The 20,793-nt window shown below is 36.9% G+C and overlaps 1 protein-coding gene across 1 annotated transcript; it reads right to left on the bottom strand.

Moving 5' to 3' along the window:
- Nucleotides 1-4,700: 4,700 nt before the first annotated feature.
- On the bottom strand, nucleotides 4,701-18,878 carry AZI2 (5-azacytidine induced 2; the record flags this gene model as incomplete). The annotated part of the gene is made up of 7 exons (XM_082015138.1): nucleotides 4,701-5,089; nucleotides 7,815-7,930; nucleotides 11,177-11,238; nucleotides 13,817-13,965; nucleotides 15,712-15,811; nucleotides 16,133-16,258; nucleotides 18,654-18,878. 7 exons carry the CDS (start codon nucleotides 18,876-18,878, stop codon nucleotides 4,701-4,703), a joined length of 1,167 nt encoding a protein of 388 aa, XP_081871264.1.
- Nucleotides 18,879-20,793: the final 1,915 nt, after the last annotated feature.

Below are 20,793 nucleotides of genomic sequence, written 5' to 3'. Positions count from 1 at the left end.
TACCAAGTGTTTGCAGTTCCAATTTTAAGACTGTTACAACTAGAAGCTTTCACAAAATTGTGCAGCTTTCACCGTAACCGTACAAGTAGCCTGCACCCCCTGCCTACCTCCTTTAAAGGGAACCATCTGCTCAGCCAGCTTAAAACCATCCGCTGTGTGGCACTGTTGATCAACGCTGATGGAATAAAGTCCTGAAGCTGGAAGACCCACTTGTCACCTAGCACCCTCACACAGTGCAGCAAGGAGCCTGCCACAGTTTCTGCAGCCAAGAGGCCTATCTTTGCCTCTTCGTAGCGCTTGGGCAGACTTGGCAGGCACCCAAGGCACCCACATTTTTCACTTGAGACTAACTACACTCTTTCAGTGTACTAAAGCTCTCTTCAAGCCCCCTACAAATGTGAAATCTAAGAGGAGGAAAAGGGTCTCATATACTTACTTTAAAAGTTTGCCTTCCTAGAGTAAAATGGAATCTGAGGAAAGATGAGTGGCATTCTCTAATGCACAGGGTTTTCAGAGAGGAGTGGAACTACCTACCACTGCAGTCTGAGTCCTCACCCAGCAATTAATCTGTAAGCCAGAAACCTATTTTGCCTCATATTTAGTACAGCCATACCGCTCCTCAAGTAATTCGTGCAAGCTTGTGTTCTTGGTTTATTCTGCTGGCCCAAAAATGGTCAAATAAAGTTGAAATGTGAGTGTTCCATCTAGTTAAAAATCAGTTCATAAGCACCTGGTTATTTCTTTCAAGTATATTATCAAGGTTATTTATTTCAAACATCAGTGCCTTGATGTTTGAACCACTTTGTCTCTTCCATCTTGAAATGCAAGGAAATTAGTTCTGCTGCTCACTGATCTCAGTTCATATCACCCATTTACTACTGAGAACAATTTTTTTTTAAAGTAAAATAAACAGTTCAATTGCTTATCAGACTTGTGAATTTGCAAATCAATTAAAATTGGGGTTTATCTTTAGTGCTGATAATATGAAAATGAAATACTTTTGTCCACTGTTGTATATTCACACAATTGCAAGTAGCACGCCACCCCCCCTACAGAAAAGGGCAAAAGCCTGACCCTTAAAAAACCAAAGCAATACAACAATCCCCTCAAAACCCACATGCCTTTATGTATTCAAACTACACCAAGCAACGGGGAAACACCTTACCGCTCTGCGACTGCTGTTCTTCATAGGGCCTGTCTGAAGATCAGACGAAAACGCAGGCGCATCAGTCGGGTACCGGAGCTTTTCACTCTTCCTTTACCAGACCACGGCATTATTAAAAATACAGGTGTCTGCACACAGGAGGCTGAAAGTCCACTGCAAGTCGTTTTATGAAATAAAATTAAATCTGCTTTGCATCATCACCCTAGTTCATATTATACTTACATGGGCCTGTATTAAATTATTTGGAATGGGTATTGTCTTTTGTAACTTCACCATGTCTAGTGCTGCTGTCCTCTCTTCCCAGCTGTAAAAATTTGACAGTGCATCACAGCTAGGTTGGGAGTTTGCTTTCTTCAGTAGGGCTAGTTCACCTCAGAGGAAAATGAATCAGTTGTAAACTCACAAAACTGGCAGGGAGACTTGAAATGACCAGACTAGAAATATTTAAAATTAACCAAACAAACAGTGGAAGTTGTTTATATATGAGTTATTAGAAGGTTAGTCCAACTCTCCAAATATCCAAATACAAATTCATCAGCTTGCCATATGCTCACTTAAATGTGCAAAGCAACAACCTCCTACTGCCCCAAAAGCTGCCTTCCATTTCTATTAAATGGGATTAGTGCTTTCTTTAATTAAAAATAGTCAAATCTGTGGGTTAGGTAAAGTTTTGAAAATGTTCAAAGTTTTCATTCAAGTGGGTTTTTTTGTGTGTGTGTCATTTCACATACTTAAATTTGAGGACTTGCTTTATGCATCTGTATGATTTTATATAACAAATATACATGTGGGCACACAAAACACCAGAACCCCTTTACTACAGCTATTTCTGCATGTAATTTGCTGTCACTGGGATGAAAAGCTTTCACTTCTGAAAATGGAAAAAGCACTGTAAGCCGCTAGCAGCATGGATTTAAATGGCTTTTCCATCTTGAGTCAAAATTTGATTGTACACTTCAGACCAACAGATGCTTCACAAGCCAGCTAGCTCCCCAGTGACTTCACATCTGGGGACTTCCTTCTCAAAACGTTATGGTTTGGCCACAGCAATGAGTGATTGGATTGGAAATGCTGCCTACAGCAAGCTCTCCCTCACCCTGCTCTCCTCTCTCAGGATCTCTGAAGTCCCTCTCAGCAAACGTCACTGCTGCCTTCTCCAGCACTGCAAGCACAGATGATAAACCGAGAGTCTCCCAAGCCTGGAAATTCTCGGGCACTGCACAGAGAAGCTTCATTTTAAGTTTCCCTGTCACACAGGTCAGGCTGACCAGGAACCTTCTGACACAAGTAGTCAAACAACAGGGCCGTTCCCCAGCTTAAGGTTACTAAGGCCTTCAGGTTTCAACATCCAAGAGAATACTTTTCGCAGAATACACTGAAGCAGTCTATAGAGGATGTTTGGGGGTTTTTCACCCTGAATGGAGGAGGATGAACCTCAAACTTAATTGTTTGTATTTGGAATCACCTTTATACACAGTCAAGAAATTAAAACTTGGGTAAAAAATTTTGTGCCAAATACTGAAAGGAGATTTGTAAGTGAAACCCATTTCAAACAAAAATAAATTTATTTAAAAATCTTACACAGTAGAATTCCTTCATTGCACAAATCAAAGTATTAACCATGTTGATGTCTACTGGATAATACATTATTTAATAAGAAACCTCTGTGATGTTGAGGTGGGGAACCCCAAAAAGTAAGCTACGTTAGAACTAGATACCATATTGCTTATGCAGCCACATGAGAAATGTTTTCTGCTGCTTTGTTATTACACAGGTAGTTGGCTCTATCAGCTGAAGCCTAGTAACTTGGATTTGTTTTATGCATATTGGGGTTTGTTCTATTACTTTCCAAGAGATTGTACTCCCCTGAGTCAGCTGTGTTCATTGGTCAGAATAAATTCCAGCATCTGACACCATTTCCATTAATCACAGACAAGCCAGTATATGTGAGCAAGATAATAGAAAGGTAAAAACAATATCTGGTGAACAGGAAACATTATTTATGTATGCTGTTCACTAATACAGTAGAAGGTATCTGGAAGGCATTTTTTCAACTTTGATAGCCAAACTGAAAGGGGATGGAGGCAGGTAACATATGAAGTACTTCCTCCACAGGGAAGAAAGTGGCTGGAACCACACAGGTCATGTAGCACCTTGGTAACACTTTTCCAGCCTATCAATACTGCGGCTGTGCTACAGTCATAGCTTCCCTGTGTATTTGCAAGCAATTTTAAGATCATTTGCTACTAAACAGCTATGAAATTAATTTTTATTACACTGATCTTAAGCTGGACCTGTGAAATTGAATACTTCACCCACCCACACATCTGTAAATAACATATTTAGTATTATCTTGCCACCTGTTACAAGTTAGGTATCATGGATCTAAAATACAAAGCATTTTTCTTCAACTTATTGAGCAGTCAAGGCATTTCACTTAACCCTGTTGTATTAAGCCAGATATGAAGCAGAACAGTTTAAAAAAAAAAAGGCATAAATTGTATTTGTCTAAAAACGGTTTTTGGCCTTAAAAGGAAAAAAAAAAAATAGTACTTAGACACCCATAATCTATAAAGCAGGCAGTTGCAATTCAAACAACTCTAGTTCTTAGTGGCATACTAAAGATACCACAAAAATACTCCTTATGTATATCAACAATGCTACAATACCTAGTCCGGTTAAATTAAGGCTTTGTTTCTTTAATAAAAGAAAAGTTAGTAGCCTTCACCACCACACAAATAAAAAGTCACGGTTCTGGCGCTGTGCAAGGAGGCACAGCAAGGATAACTGCACTGTGAACAGGATGATTCTGTGGCAGGCACCGCTGTGCGCAGAATTACATCAGTTTCCCACAGCATGAACATCCAGGATTCGCAGCGTTCAGCAGCATTACTTCTGATCCTAAGTCACAATAAGGCCCAAAATGGTGCAATCTCAACAGGAGTGAATTTTTTCTTGCCGCTATCTAATATAAATCAGGATTTTAACAACAACAACAACAAAATCTTGCACCTTTCTTGGTTAAAAGTTACATAAAAACGCATTTCTAAACCAGAGAAATCGGAAAGTTAATTGAAAGGAGGAAGGGGGAAAGAATCCAATTCTTCATTTTATGTCTTACTCTGGAAAAAAAAAAAACATTGTCAAAAAATAAGCTCAGAGCTGGTACAAGTTTTAACACAGGATACCAAATACTTTCTTGATAACTTACAAATAGCAAACAAATACAGAACTGGATTATTTTGTTTTATTTCAAGAACTCACTTTTCAATGTAATCTTTTGCAAATGTATGCCATTTGCAGTACAAGACTATCTAGATTTCTTTATATTTACATTATACCAGCACAGCTTTAACTTCAGGGAACTTGCGCCTGACTTACAGCAGAGGAAGACGAGGCTTTCTGTTTCAGAACTAGAATTAAAAATACAGAATTAACATTTCAGGCAATTTGTTTTCCCTCTTCAGAAGTTCAAGTGTTAAGGTGCCTATTCAAGAATCATTCTAAAAATGCCTCAGTTCATTCTAAAAATTGTTTAGCTCTTGTGCAGACAGTTTTGATTAAACTGATCCAGGTAATCTGCTGGACAGTTTAACAAAGTTGGTTTATTTCTCATTTCCCAGAACACTTTCTCATTAGGCTTTGGAGGACTTGGGAATACCCAGGAATTATCTTCCAGAGAGCTCTTTCCGTAAGAATGGTGTTCCTGAAACATTTTGCCATCGACCTGATTGGGTCTCTCATCTGTCCATGCTTGTAGAGTCACCCTTTCAGATGGGATTTTTACATCTCTCAGCAGAGGGGGAGACACAGCATTGCAGAATACTTCATCATTTTGCAAAAGTTTTTTATAGACTACCCCCGATGTCAAATTCAGCTTTGAAATGTTCAAGTCAACACATTGTACTGGTGCAGTAGAGGCAGCTGAAGAAAGAAGATAAAAAAAAAAGATTTTAAAATTACTTTATCTACTATAGCATAGCAAATACGTTAAGCCCAGTGTTTCCAAGCTAGGAATTTTCAGAGTGTATTTCACTTCAGTAACGACTTAAAAGTTACAAACTGAATGTACTATGTCTAATTTTGCAGGATGAACCAGAGATCCTGAAATCTCAATGCCTGAAATACACCAAACACCAAGGACACCTCCTGGTTCCCACCTGAACACAAACAAACTGATTAATCTTTTTGACAAGGCTGGAATGGATGCTGAAACAGAGAGGATTTTCATGCACTTGGAGGAATTGTCCAGATTCAGAACGCTGCTTACACAGAGCATGCTTCCTCCTACTTTACTGATTCTTTTAACAGGTGTTCACAGGCTGATAAGAACCTGAATTCTCACTGTCCATGAAGCAGTAAGAAGGAAACGCATGGTGTTCACAGGTTCTCTGTGCTCCACTATTGCCTGACTTCTGAAAGTAAAGCAACAGACTGCAATGTCCAGCCATCTGAAATTCCAGAGGAGTTTTAAACTACGCTAGGAAGGGGAAGATTTTGAAACGGAACAGCATCTACCTGAAATGAAAGAGCTGCACCTTCAACACATATCTGAACAGATGGCAAATAATTTGCATAAAGATGTAACAATTCCTGCAGTTCAAGAAACTCATGTCTTACAAGTTTCTACAGTTTCCTAGAACAGCTATGAATCTTGAGTACAAACTCTGATTTCTAACTTAAGTTCTTAAGGGGCAGAAAGAGGAGCCAGTATCTCGGTCAAAGAATACCACTTCCATTTGTCACTAAAAATTAAAAGGCGGTACCCAATTTGCAAATGTCAGCCAAAAGCACTTTTCAACAGCACAGGCATATCTGAAAGACATGCTAAGGAACTAGTTCTGGCCTCTTCGTGCTGACAGGTATAAAAATAAATTTGAGGTCTACAGACCTAACTTTAGAAGTTCAAGAAAGATGGAATATACTGAAAATGGATCGATAATGTAAAAACTTTTGTTGAAGTGTGCCTGCATACATAAATGACAGCTAAGTAGAATCCGCATGTTAAGTGATATGAACATCATACACACAGCAGTAAATACATTGTGTTCTGCAGACTTTACACAACCTCTTATAGCAGCAACTAGTTTGTAAATGGTAAAACAGCTAGTACTACAGGTATAAGAAGTGGAAGTTTTAAGTCAATTCCACCCGTACTTTGCATAAGCCAAGATTTTTCTACAAATACAAGCACAGATATACCTGCACTGTATTCATAAGAGTGGCTGGCAAGCAATGTAAACAAAAAAGTAAATACAGTTTTTATTTCTGCTGAACCTGTCCACTCTTACTTATATACTTCTGAAAAGTTACTGAAAAAATCCTACAGAGCAAAAGGCAAAAATCCATTGTTTCCCAATCAATCACTATTTTTATAGCTGTGGATGTACAACTGCATTAGCATCCTCAGAAAATCAGACTGTTCTCCAGGTAGGAGAAGAGAAAAATCAGTACTTGTGTAGTAGCAAGACAGAGAACTCCAAAATAAAAATAAGGACAGAAAGATACTCCATGATCATATCAAACCTGGACAGATTTAAGGATTAAAACCTCATTCACTTCCCAGTTTCTCTGCTGAAGTTATTTGATAAATGTGTCTTAGGATTGTAGGAACACGGACTCACCTGGTAACAATATGACCAAGCCTACAAAATGTGTTGACAGTTTATCAGCCAAGCACCAGAGAGTGACTATCAGTCACTGCTGGCCACGCACAAAGGCAGTGACTGACCTGGAGATGAATCCTATCATTATCTCACTGAGCCAAATCAAAGCTATTTAGAACCAAAGTGTCTTGTTCTTGTACTAGACAGGGACAGCAGACTGCCACCGCTATATTGTAACCAAGTTCACCATCTTTCACTGGCATCTTCTGTATTCCGAACACAGTAAATACCACAGTTGAAGCAAGCAGAAAACAAAAGGAAATAACAACTGCAGTAAACAGGCAGACTGATAGTCTGGCCCCACCAGAGTAAGAACGCTCTCTCGTAAAGCATTTGGCTTGAGACATGAAACAGAAGAACCATCTGATGAACTGCTCACAGAAATTATATGTACTTTATGTGGAAATTAGTTTCCCCTTAATTATTTGCAATGTAGCAGTTTTGCAGCCTCAGTATTTGACATTCAGAAAATGTCATCTTTGCTAGAAAAGACAACTTTTCTGAATGCCAACATTAAGAAATACACAACCATAAAGGAACTTCAGTCTATTAAAGTCTGATTTTAAAATGTTGCCAAATTAATACTTTATATAGTCTACACTGGGAAAGTAAGACTGCATTTGCAAAAAGATTTTTTTTCCCCCTAATATGAAGTAGTTGTGGTAAAAGGTCAAATATGAGTAAACTTAACACCTCAGCCTTGTGCACATAAGCAACACTTGACTGAGAAAAAAGCCACAAGGGGAACAGAATACAGTACTGAAGAAAAAACACATCAGCAACACCTTTATGTGTGAAGTTGACCAGTATGAGACAGAAGCAAAAGCAGAAAATGGGTAAGCTGGAACCATAATATAGTCTAGCTTATCAACTTCAATTGATGAGATTCTGATAAGATATGATAGTTAGTTTCTTTTTAAAATGGTACAGCTTGAATCAACGGTTTGTGTTTGTAAGGTCTGTTACTGCAAATGCTGACTTGCCTTTCTTGGTCGCCGTTGGGTGTGTTTTAAGTTTTCGTAGAACCTCAGCTTGCATGTCACTCACTAGATGCAAATTAGACATTTCTCTCTTCAGTTCCCAATATGCTTGTTGCACGCTTTCAAAACAAAATTTTTTAAGAAGTTAAATAAATGCCACCTCCAAAGCACCCTCGCACCTATTAACATGCTTATCGAGTGTTAACTGTTAATAAATTGTTTTTGCCTGACATACACTGACAATTTTACTAGAGTACCATAATTCAAAAACAACTGAGCAATATTGATAATTATCTTAAAGTGATGGACCTTTGTGTATTTTATTTGACTCTTGCATATTACAATATATAACTTATTATATATTAACATACTAGATGATACTAACAATTTCAAGTTCCCCAAATGGAAAGAAATATGAAGCATACTCTCCAATCTCATTGTTTGAAGCTAACCATCTTACCATAAAATTCATAAACTCCAAGGAATACTAAAAAAAAAAATAAACGGAGACTAGACTGCAAACATGGTAGAGCATTAACTTTGAATGGCTTCTGATAAATGACCACACACACCATCATATGTTATGATTCTAGTAATGTTAATTGATCATAGTTTTAAATAGTCTATCAAAATCAGTATTTGGCTCTTTATACCGTTCATTTTGCAACAATGAATTCAGACTAGATACCCAAGATTCAAACTGAGCACACACACAGAGACAGTTTAAAAAATAGTAACCCAATTCTCTGGTAAGACAGCATAATATGAGAAACACATTTAGCAACAGCAGCACTGTTCCAACATTGAGGTTTCAGGTTATTTGCTGGTAAGAAAATCAAGAACAAAAAAAGTCAGAGAAGTCAGCATCACCATATGTTTCTTGGTAAAATTTTGAGCAAAGGCCCACTGAACACCACATTCATGTTGATGAATAATTAACTTGGTGTTCAAAGATATAAGGATGCAGTTACTTCAACATGAAATCAATCATTTAATGTTTTGGGTTTTTTTAATGCTTAGCATTCTACCAAAACACATTTATTGGGGACAAGTGTCATGGATGAGAGTCTCAGAATCTTTCTTTCTTCCTTACCGTATTCACCTAAAAGACATTTAGCTGAAAACAGTTCAGTACCCTCAAACTATTGTTGAGATGACTAAGAACTATTAAGCTATATAATAACTGTGTTTTCAAACATGCATATATACAGATTTCTATCCCTCTAAAACAGCAATTTAGGATCACTCCTGCGTGAAATTTATCAGACATGAACGTGCTCCAAGATACAGCTATTATGCTGTTCTGCAAGTTAATGCTAAAAGAGTTCCCTTAAAACAAAGAAACTAAGCTTTCTTCTATGCACAGAAGTATTTCCTCAGAATACAAAAATTCAGATTCAAAAGAACAGAGGAAGCTGATAGTTTAATAGGTAATGTATTAGGCATCAGCAATTCTGAAAATTTTAACATTTTATCTTCTCAGAACTGATATTTCAAGATGTGGCCTTTGTACTGCAGAATCCATTTGGCTCTTTGAACTTTTAAGAGATGACAATTTTAAAATTAAGTTGATGTGGCAACAAGACTTCATTTATTCATGTTGTTTTGGTCTCAAAAATAAGGTCAAACAAACTTTAGTTATATCAGAACAGAACTGTCCAATAGTTAAATATATTTATATATAGAAGTGGTAAATAAAAGAACATCTCTGTGTCTGCCACCAACCAGAGGGAAAGCACTTAGATAAATTTTGTAATGTGCATTTAGCACTTTTAAAAGCATCTTGCAAAGGGATGCAGGTACCAGAATTCCACTTAAATCACATACAATATATTCAACTGTTTTTGTGGATACTGACCTATAATCCCATTGCAAAGGCTCATTTTCAAGGAATTTGCAATTGAAAACCAAAGGTTACACGTGCTTGGGAAGTTTATCCCATACTGCCTTCTAACATGTAATATAAACCCCGAATATGACGGCCTGTCTAAACCTACAGCAAAGTAGATTTTCAAACCAAGAATTTAAAGCCAGACTGCTGACAAATGTGAAAGAATTACTTTCCAAAAAGTTAACTAACTGCAAATGCCTCCATCTCCCATAAACAGCAGGATTGCTTGCTACAAAACAAATGTTTCGCAAATGACATTTCTCAGGTGTTTTTCCATATACTTTTGGACAGGCTTACATATTCAGTACACAGTACACATTCATTATTTATGTCATATTACAATAAATACTACACTGCACATACACTAATTCAGATGGTTGCCACCTGAGCGACACTTTGTGGAATAAATCTGCTCTGGAAGATCAAAGAGAGAACTGCTTTACCTTGAGATAACACCTTTTTGCAGGCGTGTAAGACAGACTATGAAGCTTCAGCAGAAGCCACAAGAAAGTGTTAGCTAGCTAGCTATCCAAACAAGGTGAAAGGTGAAAGTGTAATTTGTGTATAGCATGTATAATATTATCATCATTACACCAGAGAACATACGAAAAGAACTATCTGTGCTGTTCTCTCTCAGTGACTGGTTTCCTTTCCCATCTCTTCAATAGCCAAGTAAGCCACAAGGTATTATGCTAAACAGATTTCTGTCACCATGAAGGACCACTCTTCCCTCTTGTGGAGAATTCTCCAAGTACACAGACGGGCATAACTAGGTATAAGACATGCAGTTAGTATTTCATTTCTGGAAGACAGAACATTTGGGAACTTTCATGCATTCATTAATTGTTCTTTTGCATAAAGAATTAAAGGATATGTATACTTTCTAATATGGCACACATACTCAGGATAATATAGGAGTTTCGGTGATAAAGCACAATTATTATTTGGCTGCAAAATGAGAACAAATGCTTTCTGACATTAGCATTTTTCTGGAAAATTGCTATTTCTCTTCAAATAGGTCACACAATGGCTCCTCAATATTAAAAAAGAAAATCCTTTAAGAATGTATGTTCCAACACCAAACGAGATTTGAAGCCATCACCTATGCAAATACAGAGACCTCCCCATATGTAGAATGAAGATATTCTATAGCTGGGATGAGACCTGGAAGTTTATCCACCACATCCGCAAGTCAACTAATTATGAAAAAGCTGATTTTTAAATACAAGATAATTTGACCTTCATTTGCTGTACAACAATCTTAAGATGTAATTGTTTTCTTATCATCATCATCCTGGACTACCAGCATGACAAAGAAAAAAAAATTACAACGATCTTGCTAAATCAGTATTCCTAGACTTGAAATTACATCATGTAGTTTGAAATAACACATTTGAACAGGCTACAAGAGTATTTACTTATTCAAATAACTGTCCCTCAGTAATAACACACGAAAGTCACTTGATTTTAATACCTCTGGATGTCTTGCCTTTGAAGGAAATCTCCATTTAATGGATTTTCGTCTTGAGCCTGGTCCTGCATAACAGAGTGCGGAGAAGATAGAGAAGGAATGAACATATGATTTCAGATGTTCTATCTGAAAATATTGCAGCGAAACTGCAAGTTTGCTAATACTAAAATACAGAAGTAGTCTTCATTTGTGTTTGTCTGCAGTGGATGGTTTTCAAAATGGACATAAAGACTTCTGCTAAGAATTTCCACTTAAAAATGCTCAAATTACCTACTTATATGACAGCATTGCTCAGCCACCACCATACTCTCTCCCCTCTCGTATCTCTCTCTCTTTTTTTTTTTTAAAACAGCTGAGCTCTTAGAATTTGTGATTCTTTGAAAAGCAAAAATTGAGAAAGGCTTTTGACTGCCATTAACAAAAAACCAAAAAAACAAAAAGAGTGAACAGTCTTCTCTTGTTCTTTCCCGGCCCCAGTATATAAAGACCTTTAATGTAAAGAAATCTGTTTCAGTATAGATTTACTTCCACAAGTAACTTTTATGATAGAACATAATTTATCCCTTGAGTCTGAAAGACTGCTTTAAATTGTGCATAAAAGCAGCTTCGCTGAAGTTAACAGGACTGTTTAACAAATTGAACATTGGGCTCGCTTCATTAGTTATGTTTCTGTTAGACCCTCACCTGTGATGAGTTCCCATCCATATCCCCTTCTCTTCATGTTCCCTTCCTACCGTTCCCTCTAGCCAAAGCTGTTACGAATTTGACACCTGTTACTGTGGCTTCATGATGGCCTATATACCTTTCAAGCAACCTGTCAATATAATGTACAGACCGCATCAACTACAATGCAGCACCCAAATAAGAATATCTAAAAATATATAAAAAAATAGAAAGTATACTTGCCTAAGGTAGAAAACATCTGAATATGCTAACTAATATAATTAAAACCAGTAGTAACAAAAATAGCAGCTGGGTTTGAAACAATGCTGACTTGTCATTGCCCATTCATCACATTTCCCTGTATTTCAGCTGACAATTTTTCCCCTTCCTAAAGACTTCCCCCCCATCAGAGATTCAATTTCGTCATTCAAAAAAAACCACCAAAAACCCCAAACACAAACAGTTGCACTATGTTACCTCATATTTGAAAATTTGTACCTGTTTATTTCCTACATTAAGCAGTTGCCAGGATCAAGAAGAAATATTAAAAAAAAAAGTTGTTCTTTACACTTGTTCTTTGCAACAAAAGCTGATGACATAAGCATTATTTGAAGTGTCATGTCTAGTATCCCTTACAACTGCTATTTTAATTATTCTTTCTAGCAACATTCATTTTGTCAATACAATCTGCCACCTTCAATTATTTATATAGCTCTTACTCTATTCTACAGCGCCATCTGAAGACACTAGCACTGCATACACATTACAGTATGCCTTGAGAATTTACAAGTTATTGAACACACCTAAAAGAATTCCAGATACAAGTGAAAACAACCACCAACAGTAAGGGAAGGTAAGCAAACACCTCACATGCCTTCCAGGTAACGTGCTGTATCCCCACCTAGTGGAAAAAACACAGGCTAAACCAAGACAAGACAATGGATGCACATAAGCCTGTGCGTGTAAGCTAGGAGTGTGGCTTGACATCAGCAGATCTGTAGAGGGACATTCAGTGCTGAGAACCCCACACCCCAACTAAATATCCTTAACTATATATCCTTTGAGGGCAGCAGAGGAGAAGGACTTTAAATTCAGGCTAGTTCTAGTCATTCTAGCCCCTGAATGCCCAGGAGAGTTTGAGTCTTATATGCTCTGAATATCATCTCACTCAATTACTATGTGACTCAAGACTACATAATTGTAATTATTAATGACCATAAGGAACCTAAAATAGTCTGTCTCCTCAAACAATCACATTTAAACCTTTTAAATTTATTGTGTAACTTCAACATGAGTACACAGTCCTAGAGACTGCCACTGCACCAACGTAAAACAGTAAGCATGCACTAGACAATTTTTTTTTTTTAGATGTAATGTATTTTATTACTGTTCAGACACCTTCATTTCCTTTTTGAGATCCTAAGCACACCTACGTTACACACAAGTCCCTCAGAACAGACACTTGCCCCACAAATAGCAGGGAGAGGCACTAAAAGAGGTATAGCAAGATTCTTGAAGCCTTCTTACAAAATTGCACTTTCCTGACAAGCTTCATGTAACTACCCTGCTGTGCTAGAGCTCCTTAAACAAGTTCACACCTTTTAACACAAGCATTCTAAGAGAAAAACGAACAAACAAACCCAAACAAAGCAGGTCTTGCCCAAACTTTCTAAGTACAGCCCAAGATGAATACCAGCATAGAACACTTTGATCTGATTAGCACTTATAAGAAATTGTAAAGCTTTAATTTCTGTTGTTATATGGGCAACAGCTGGGAAATCTCATCTTACACACTTGCAAGAAACAAGCCAGTCTATAAGAATATTTAAGGTTAATTTTACTAGGATGTTCACCTTTCACTCAATTATATGCTTTATATCTCTTTGTTTAGCCTTTATTTTGCTTGAACAAAGGATTTAAAATAATGCTGTAACACAAGACAAATCTATTAATACAAAAATGTTTTAAAAATAAAGGTACCTTCTGCTTGGATTTTTGCAACTCCTTTCTGAGACTACTGCACTCTTGCTTGAGCTTTTCTAGATCCTGTTCCAGACTATGAACTTTCAAGTCACTGCTCAGCTTCTCTATTTCCCAGCTGGACTGAGTACAATTCAGATTTTTCATCACTGTAAGAAGACAAGCAAGACAGATTTCAGTCTCAGTTCAAGAAATGTAACTCAGTATGTAAGGTTTCACTTTAACCAGCCCATGCACTACAAAAAATTATCCTGTACATTCCGAAAAAGGCTGCAGTCTATGACAACAGAGAAATAGCAACACTGGTAAAGTTGTTGGCAGAGAAATAGACTATTTTCCGAGTTTAAACTACGGAGCCCTACTTTCCAAGAGTGCATGGGAGATTTTACATAAAGAAAAAGTAAGTAACAGCATAAAAAGGCACCGGAAAAACAAAAATCTGTTAATGGCAAACACTCATGATATATACACCACCTTGCATAGTTCTTACATGCTTTGATAACACAGGCCTTTTCCTCCCTCAAATTTATAGCATAACATAATTTACCCTAAGTTTTTCCGAAGTTTAATATCAAGAAGTTCCAAAGAGAACTACAAAAGATACAATCAAAACAAAAGGGTAAAGTCTAGAAGTTACATAAGTCTTCTTATTAGACCGAACAAACTCACATGGTGTCTATTAAGAAGCAACTTAAGATGATCCTAGCATCAAGTCAGTAGTAGGAGGCTAGTTAAGACAGCAAGAAAAGAAAGAACGTGACAGGAAGAAAACCCCCAAGTCTTCAACTGCATGGTACACTCCCAGATTTAGCACTTTGAACAAGCTTAAGCTACCCTGATTTTTCTTAAGCAAGGTACTCAGAGCCCGCTTATGGGTAAAACTGGTTACTAAATAAGGCTTGAAATCACCACATTTTCAGAGATCTCTTTATAAGCTCTGTACTTGTTGCCTCCTTAAACAATGATGTGCTCAACAATAATACTATTACTACTACAACACGTGGTTTCTTCTTCCAAGTTTAAAAACTTGTGCAATTGAAGCAGTGCATTACGTGCTGGAGGTCCTCTTGTGAAGTAATCCAACTCAAGCACAGCAGTACTTAAAAGCACCCTTCAAATGGCTGCATTTGAACAGAAACCAGTCCATATCTCTAACTTTACAAAGATAGCATTTTCTTCTTCTCTTTTCTTGTAGCAGTACATTAATAAAGATTTTTTTTTTCTTCCGGAGTGTTTTATTTTACATACCTATCATCTACACAGCACTCCTTACAATGGCAGTAACAGAAGCTGGATTTGGGCTTTTGGAATTGCCAGCGTATGCCGTTTGTTTCTCTCTCCTCTTTCCACCAGCCTCTCTACAACCAGCATCTTTCTACCTTTCCTCACCCCCCAGCCCTTTAAAATAGCTGTTGTCAACTGCAGTTATTGCTATACAACATCCTCGTGTACCCATTATATCCCAACAGTGAAACAAAGCAATATCCCAGATCATCTGCAGGTACCAGAGAAAGTGTTATGGGCTAGATAGTGTTTGATACTTGAACAAGTGTGCCCATACCCCACTCTGAGGAAAAGGTGGTGGGGTCCAGAGATGTACATCACTAGCCTATGAACTGTCATGTTGTGCACATTTCTCAAATTATTAAATAACCTACAGTGGAAGAACATGACAGCCTCAGATCTTTATCATGGTCCTTCTTGTCCACGATAATAAAGCATGCCTGTTGCCATTTACAAGAATGAACACACAGACAAGTTCAAGGTACCTCGCTGCAGTACACTCCTGTCTTACCTAGCCACTATATAGGGTTAAACCTCTTCATGCTCCAAGATCATAATATAACCACTAAGACTAGTCAGCATACATTAAGATGAAGTAACCAAATGCATACCTTGTTGAGTTTCCACTTCAGTTCTTAGTTGTAACAGCTCTACTTCTTTAGACTGCAACTGTTCATTCAAGGTTTTCAAGGATTCAGCACTTTCTTTCATCTATTTTCAGGGTGAAAGCCATTTGTGAAGCTTTTTTCTATCATATCTTACAATTCAACTTTTTTTTAAAAAAAACAAAACAAAACAAGAAAACTATTGCTTTGATTTTTTTTTTGCATTAACCTAGCCCAGTAATAAAATTAAGATACTTAAAATTGTTATTCCTACATAAAGTATCATCATGTACTTTTAAAAACCTAAAGGAGTGATAAAACAAACACCACAGATCTTCAGCAAATAAAATTAATTCTACAGTAAACATTTACTAACTATGCAGTACTTGCATAACATGTATTTAAGTCATTACTTAAAAAGGCATACCATTTTATCCAGCTTGCTTTTCAGATTATCTCGGTCAATGCAGGCCTCTCGATAGGCTTGGTATGCCTTATTTACTTGTTCACGTCCAACTGAACTGCATTCCTCTTCCAGTCGGGAGCCAAGCAACTAAAATTTTAACAGACATGAGAAATAAGAAGTTCTACATGTTATATTAAGGACTGCAAAATTTTAAAATTGCAGTAGTACAGTCTGCAACATTAAACTAACAGCTTTTTTGTTTGCTTGTTTGTTTAGAAAATAAATTAATCAAATACATTGATACAGACCAAAATTTTTACAAAAGTACAACAAAGGCCATCTACAAATTCTGCAGTCTCTAACCATACTTAATGCTTACTAGTTTACTGCTGTGAGTATTTAAAATCCACCCACAGGTCATGATTACTCACACTGACAACCCCTTAATCATATTTTTTCCAGGCTCTGAAGATGTACAAACTGCTTTCTGGAAAAAGAGTTTTAAGTGTATGAAGACACAACATATAGAAAATTAAGAAGAAAATGAAGATTTTGTGGTTTGTTTTGTTTAAATTATGAGCCATTAAAAAAAATAGTATTTATGTGAGAAAAGCCAAACAGAATTATTTTACAAATAACTTCCAGGTCATCACTATCTCATTGCCTACTAAAGCAAGACACAAGCAAAGCAAAATAAGCACTACCAGCTAGATTGTCAGAAAGAGGGCAGCAGAGTTAAAATACATTCAGTTTTTTTAATAAGAGAGCAAGAAGTCTTGTGTCAAGTTACATCTGTCCATATAGAAAGTTCTTGTTTTGACTAAGTATTGCATTATCCTTTTTATTCTGTTTATCCTGCACACTTGGTTTAAATTGTTGAGGCATTTAAACACATTCAGTGTACCTAACATAGATATTTGTGACAGATTTATATATATTTTCTTTAAAATTGAGAGCCACACAAGGGTTGGGGAGGAGGGAAAGAGGCAACAGAATGTGTCTACGTTAAATACCTCCTCTTCTAGGTGTTCACTTGAAGGAAAGTTCAGGAAAGCAAACTATAAAAATAGGAAGCTTCTGTCCCTCGCTTTTTATATTGACGCTCAAGGTTTTTGTCCTTTACATTCTGACCCCCTCCCCAAATAAAGCCATTCAGAAAGAATATAAGCTTGACCAAACTTTCTGGAAGTTTCCATACACTTTGAAACTTTAAACTCAAAAGGGGTAATATCCCATGTATTTTTTATCCTACGGATATACTAGCTATTAACAAAGACTGAAAATCAGTTCTGTTACGTAACAGTCTAGGCCTTCTCAATACCCCCTTCTCACAGAAACATTTTTATGGTATTCACATACTAAAACAAAAGTTTTCTCTATGAAAAAGGAAGTATCATCTGCAAGACAATTAGGCTGAACGAGGCCAAACCGAGACATGAGACTAAGATGGATTGTCAAGGTCATCAAATCCTGTTTATTGTGATTTTGAGTAACCACGTAAAAGGTGTGACACGCAGCATGGTTCACAAAATATTCAGTCTAGAGCTCTATTCCTATCCCCACCCCAGGACCTTATATGCAAGTGCTCAGAAAGTTTTGCCTTTTGACAGAAAGTCACCAATTATAATATTGGAGTAAGTGTTTCACAATTGTGCTGAATGTGACTCAACCTCTTTATTCCAATGCCATAAAATAATGCATACTTTGTAAGCTTTTAAGAGAGCTGAGATGTTTATTAGGACTAACTCTGTAATATAAGATAGAAGGATATATTCATGAGAAAGCAATCTATCAAAGTCAAGACCTTCGGCAGTACAAAGACACTCTGAACGATGATATACATTTAGCAATAGCATTCTTTACTTGGGGAGAAAACCCTGCATCACGCTCAATTTTTAGCTTTAATGAACCTCACTAGACTGAGGCCATGAGGAACTGTATATAAAACAAATTCCTAGATTCCTTCATGTTTTAGAATTACTGCATCAAAAAATAGATAACACCGCTACCTTAAGCACTTGCAACTTTGTATTTCATGTTTGAGACCGCTATTAGCTAGACCTAGCCAGATACTCTTAACTACCAGTTCTTCCTTATCATTCCGGTATGCTGAGCCCAAGAGATTCTTCTGATAGACAATTCCTGGATTCTGACAGTTTATAGACTTGGCATCCCACTGTTCAGCAATACTAAGTCACATGTGCCCAAGTTAATAAACACCATAACGAGGTAGATGAAATACAGTAACGAATCAATACAACTACGTGTCTTTCTGAATAAAAGCTAGTGTCTTTGCAGGGTGCTACTGCATTGCACCACATACATACCCAGTAAGAATCAAAAATCTCAGTATGACATAACTAGACTACCAGGGGAACAAACTATGTTTCACTTAAACAAATAAAACAACTTACTAAAACTTTTAAACTTGAAAATTATGTTAAATACATATTTTAAACACTTAACCATCTGCTTTAACCATCTGCTCCACCATCCAAACAGTAGGTGCTACCAGAAACTGGTAAACTGACTTTTTTCTTACCTTCTCTTCTAGAATTCTCACTCTTTTCTTTAAGAAGGAGTTCTCCTTCTCTGTCTCCTTCAGCCGTTTCTTGATATCTTCATATGCAGTGACAAGTGCAAAATGTGAGGCAACAGACTCATCTCCACTGTAAGATGAAACAGGAATCTCCCCGTCTCTCTTATGAGCATTGTCTGCTTTTTCATGGTTCAAAATACAGATGTCATCATCTACCAAATCCTCCATGACAGCTGTTAAAAAGACAGAGATGACTGCAAAATTTTCACAAAGGCAAATTCATCAGGAGTCAGGTCTGAAAACCTTCCAAAATAATACTGCAGTGTGTTTCTAAGTATGACAAGACTGAATAATTAGGAAATACCTTAATCTTGCAGAAAAATCTTGAAACACATTTTACATTGACAATACACTGGTTGAAAAAGAAGCATCTTTCACTGTTACTTGATAAAAATACTTCAAGTACACACCAGATTTATGAACCCCAAATTAATTTTTATTAAGGCTTAACACTATCCTAGAATTTGGCTGGTACCAAATATTTGCACTCCAAAGGAATATTGCATTAGAGTTTTTGCAAGTCAGCACTGAACAGTAAGAGAGATTATAGTTGCAAGAAATCGACTAACTGCTGTGGCTCCTGAGCACAAGTGCCAAAAGGAAGGTATTTCATTAGATTCATTCTTGAATGCAATTTTTTATACTTTTCCCAAACTTTCAAATGGAGTCTTAAGGTACACTTGCATTGGTCCTTAAAAAGGCTGTACAAGCAGCTATTCTTTACTTGGCCACAGCAGAAAACATCCTGCTGAAGAACAACTACAGTAATTCTTGACTACAAATGTGGCGAGAATGAAAACATATTCAGTGACATGATCTGCCTCAACGTGCAAGGAGAAAACTGACAATAATCTGACCGAAAGAAAAGTATCACCCTAAAATAATAGGCAAATCCACCTAAATGACAAATGCAAAGTAATCATTAGATTGAGTTTTCGTTACAACATGTCATTTAGGCACAGCAGAACATTTAATAAGAAAATAGCACCTTCAAAAAAAACTCCATATATTTTTTTGAACATCAGGCCTTAAGAGAAAAGCCCCAACAGGATTTTTCCTTAATGTTACTAGTTATCAGGAACAAGTTCAGGGTTTTGATTTTAAAAAAAAAAAAAAAAAAAGGAAAAAAGACACAGTTCATTCTTACTTAGTTATGAAGAACAAGATTCCTTGCATTTATGTGCAGTACTAACAAGTGTTATACAGTACCTGATAATATTTCTCCCCCTGAACCCAAACAAACTACTGATACTACTTCTACGAAAAGTAGATTTCCCCACCCCCTCCAAGCAAATCCTTATTTTGCAGATGATTAGCTAATGAACCAACGGAAACGCTGGAATGAAAGAAATGAGCAGAATGAAGCCAATTTGTATTGTAGGAAAAAAGCTATTTCAACAGATAACTGACCCAATCAGCAAAACTTTGCAGGAAAGGCAGGCAGCAGTAGGGGAAAAACCTCTACTGTGTATCTGCTATTTAAATTCAAACTAGACTTCCATTTGTTTAGCGATACTAAGAGGTAAAGGGATCAACTGCCCTGGAGCTTATCTATGTGGTCAAATGTCTGTCACTGTGCTAGCAATAGAAAAGCTACATGGACTGCAGCATTATGAAAAGCTGTAGCACAGCTATGGATGAACAATGGTGCTGTTATCACATTTGTCTCAATTTGCTCCAAGCCAGTTAGACAACATGATAAAAAACTGCAACAACTCTCTTATACTAAACAGACACAATAGAATTCCAACAGTGGAAAAAGACAGGAAAACTACAGACCAAAACTGAAGTCCTTTTAATGGTTATCTTCAGGAGGCAAACAGATGCCTTGCATACTGTTTGATGAATTCTAACAAAACAGGTAGCCTAAGCTTCCTGTGCCTGTTGCTCTGCCTCATACTTACTTGCAAAAAAGGTTTGCTTCCTTTTCACTGTAAGAACAATATCAGTCTATACACAAGGTGACCTTGACCAAAAGCACTACATCATTCAAATGTCATTAATTGACTGAAGAAATCACTCATTTTGTCTCCTAAGATGAGCATAACATACTAGCTTTTCTTCCCCTGTTTTACCAAGGGCC

Source organism: Phaethon aethereus (genome assembly GCF_964289735.1).
Source record: "Phaethon aethereus genome assembly, chromosome: 2".
NCBI classification, from domain to species: domain Eukaryota; kingdom Metazoa; phylum Chordata; class Aves; order Phaethontiformes; family Phaethontidae; genus Phaethon; species Phaethon aethereus.
This window is presented reverse-complemented; position numbering and strand designations above follow the sequence as displayed.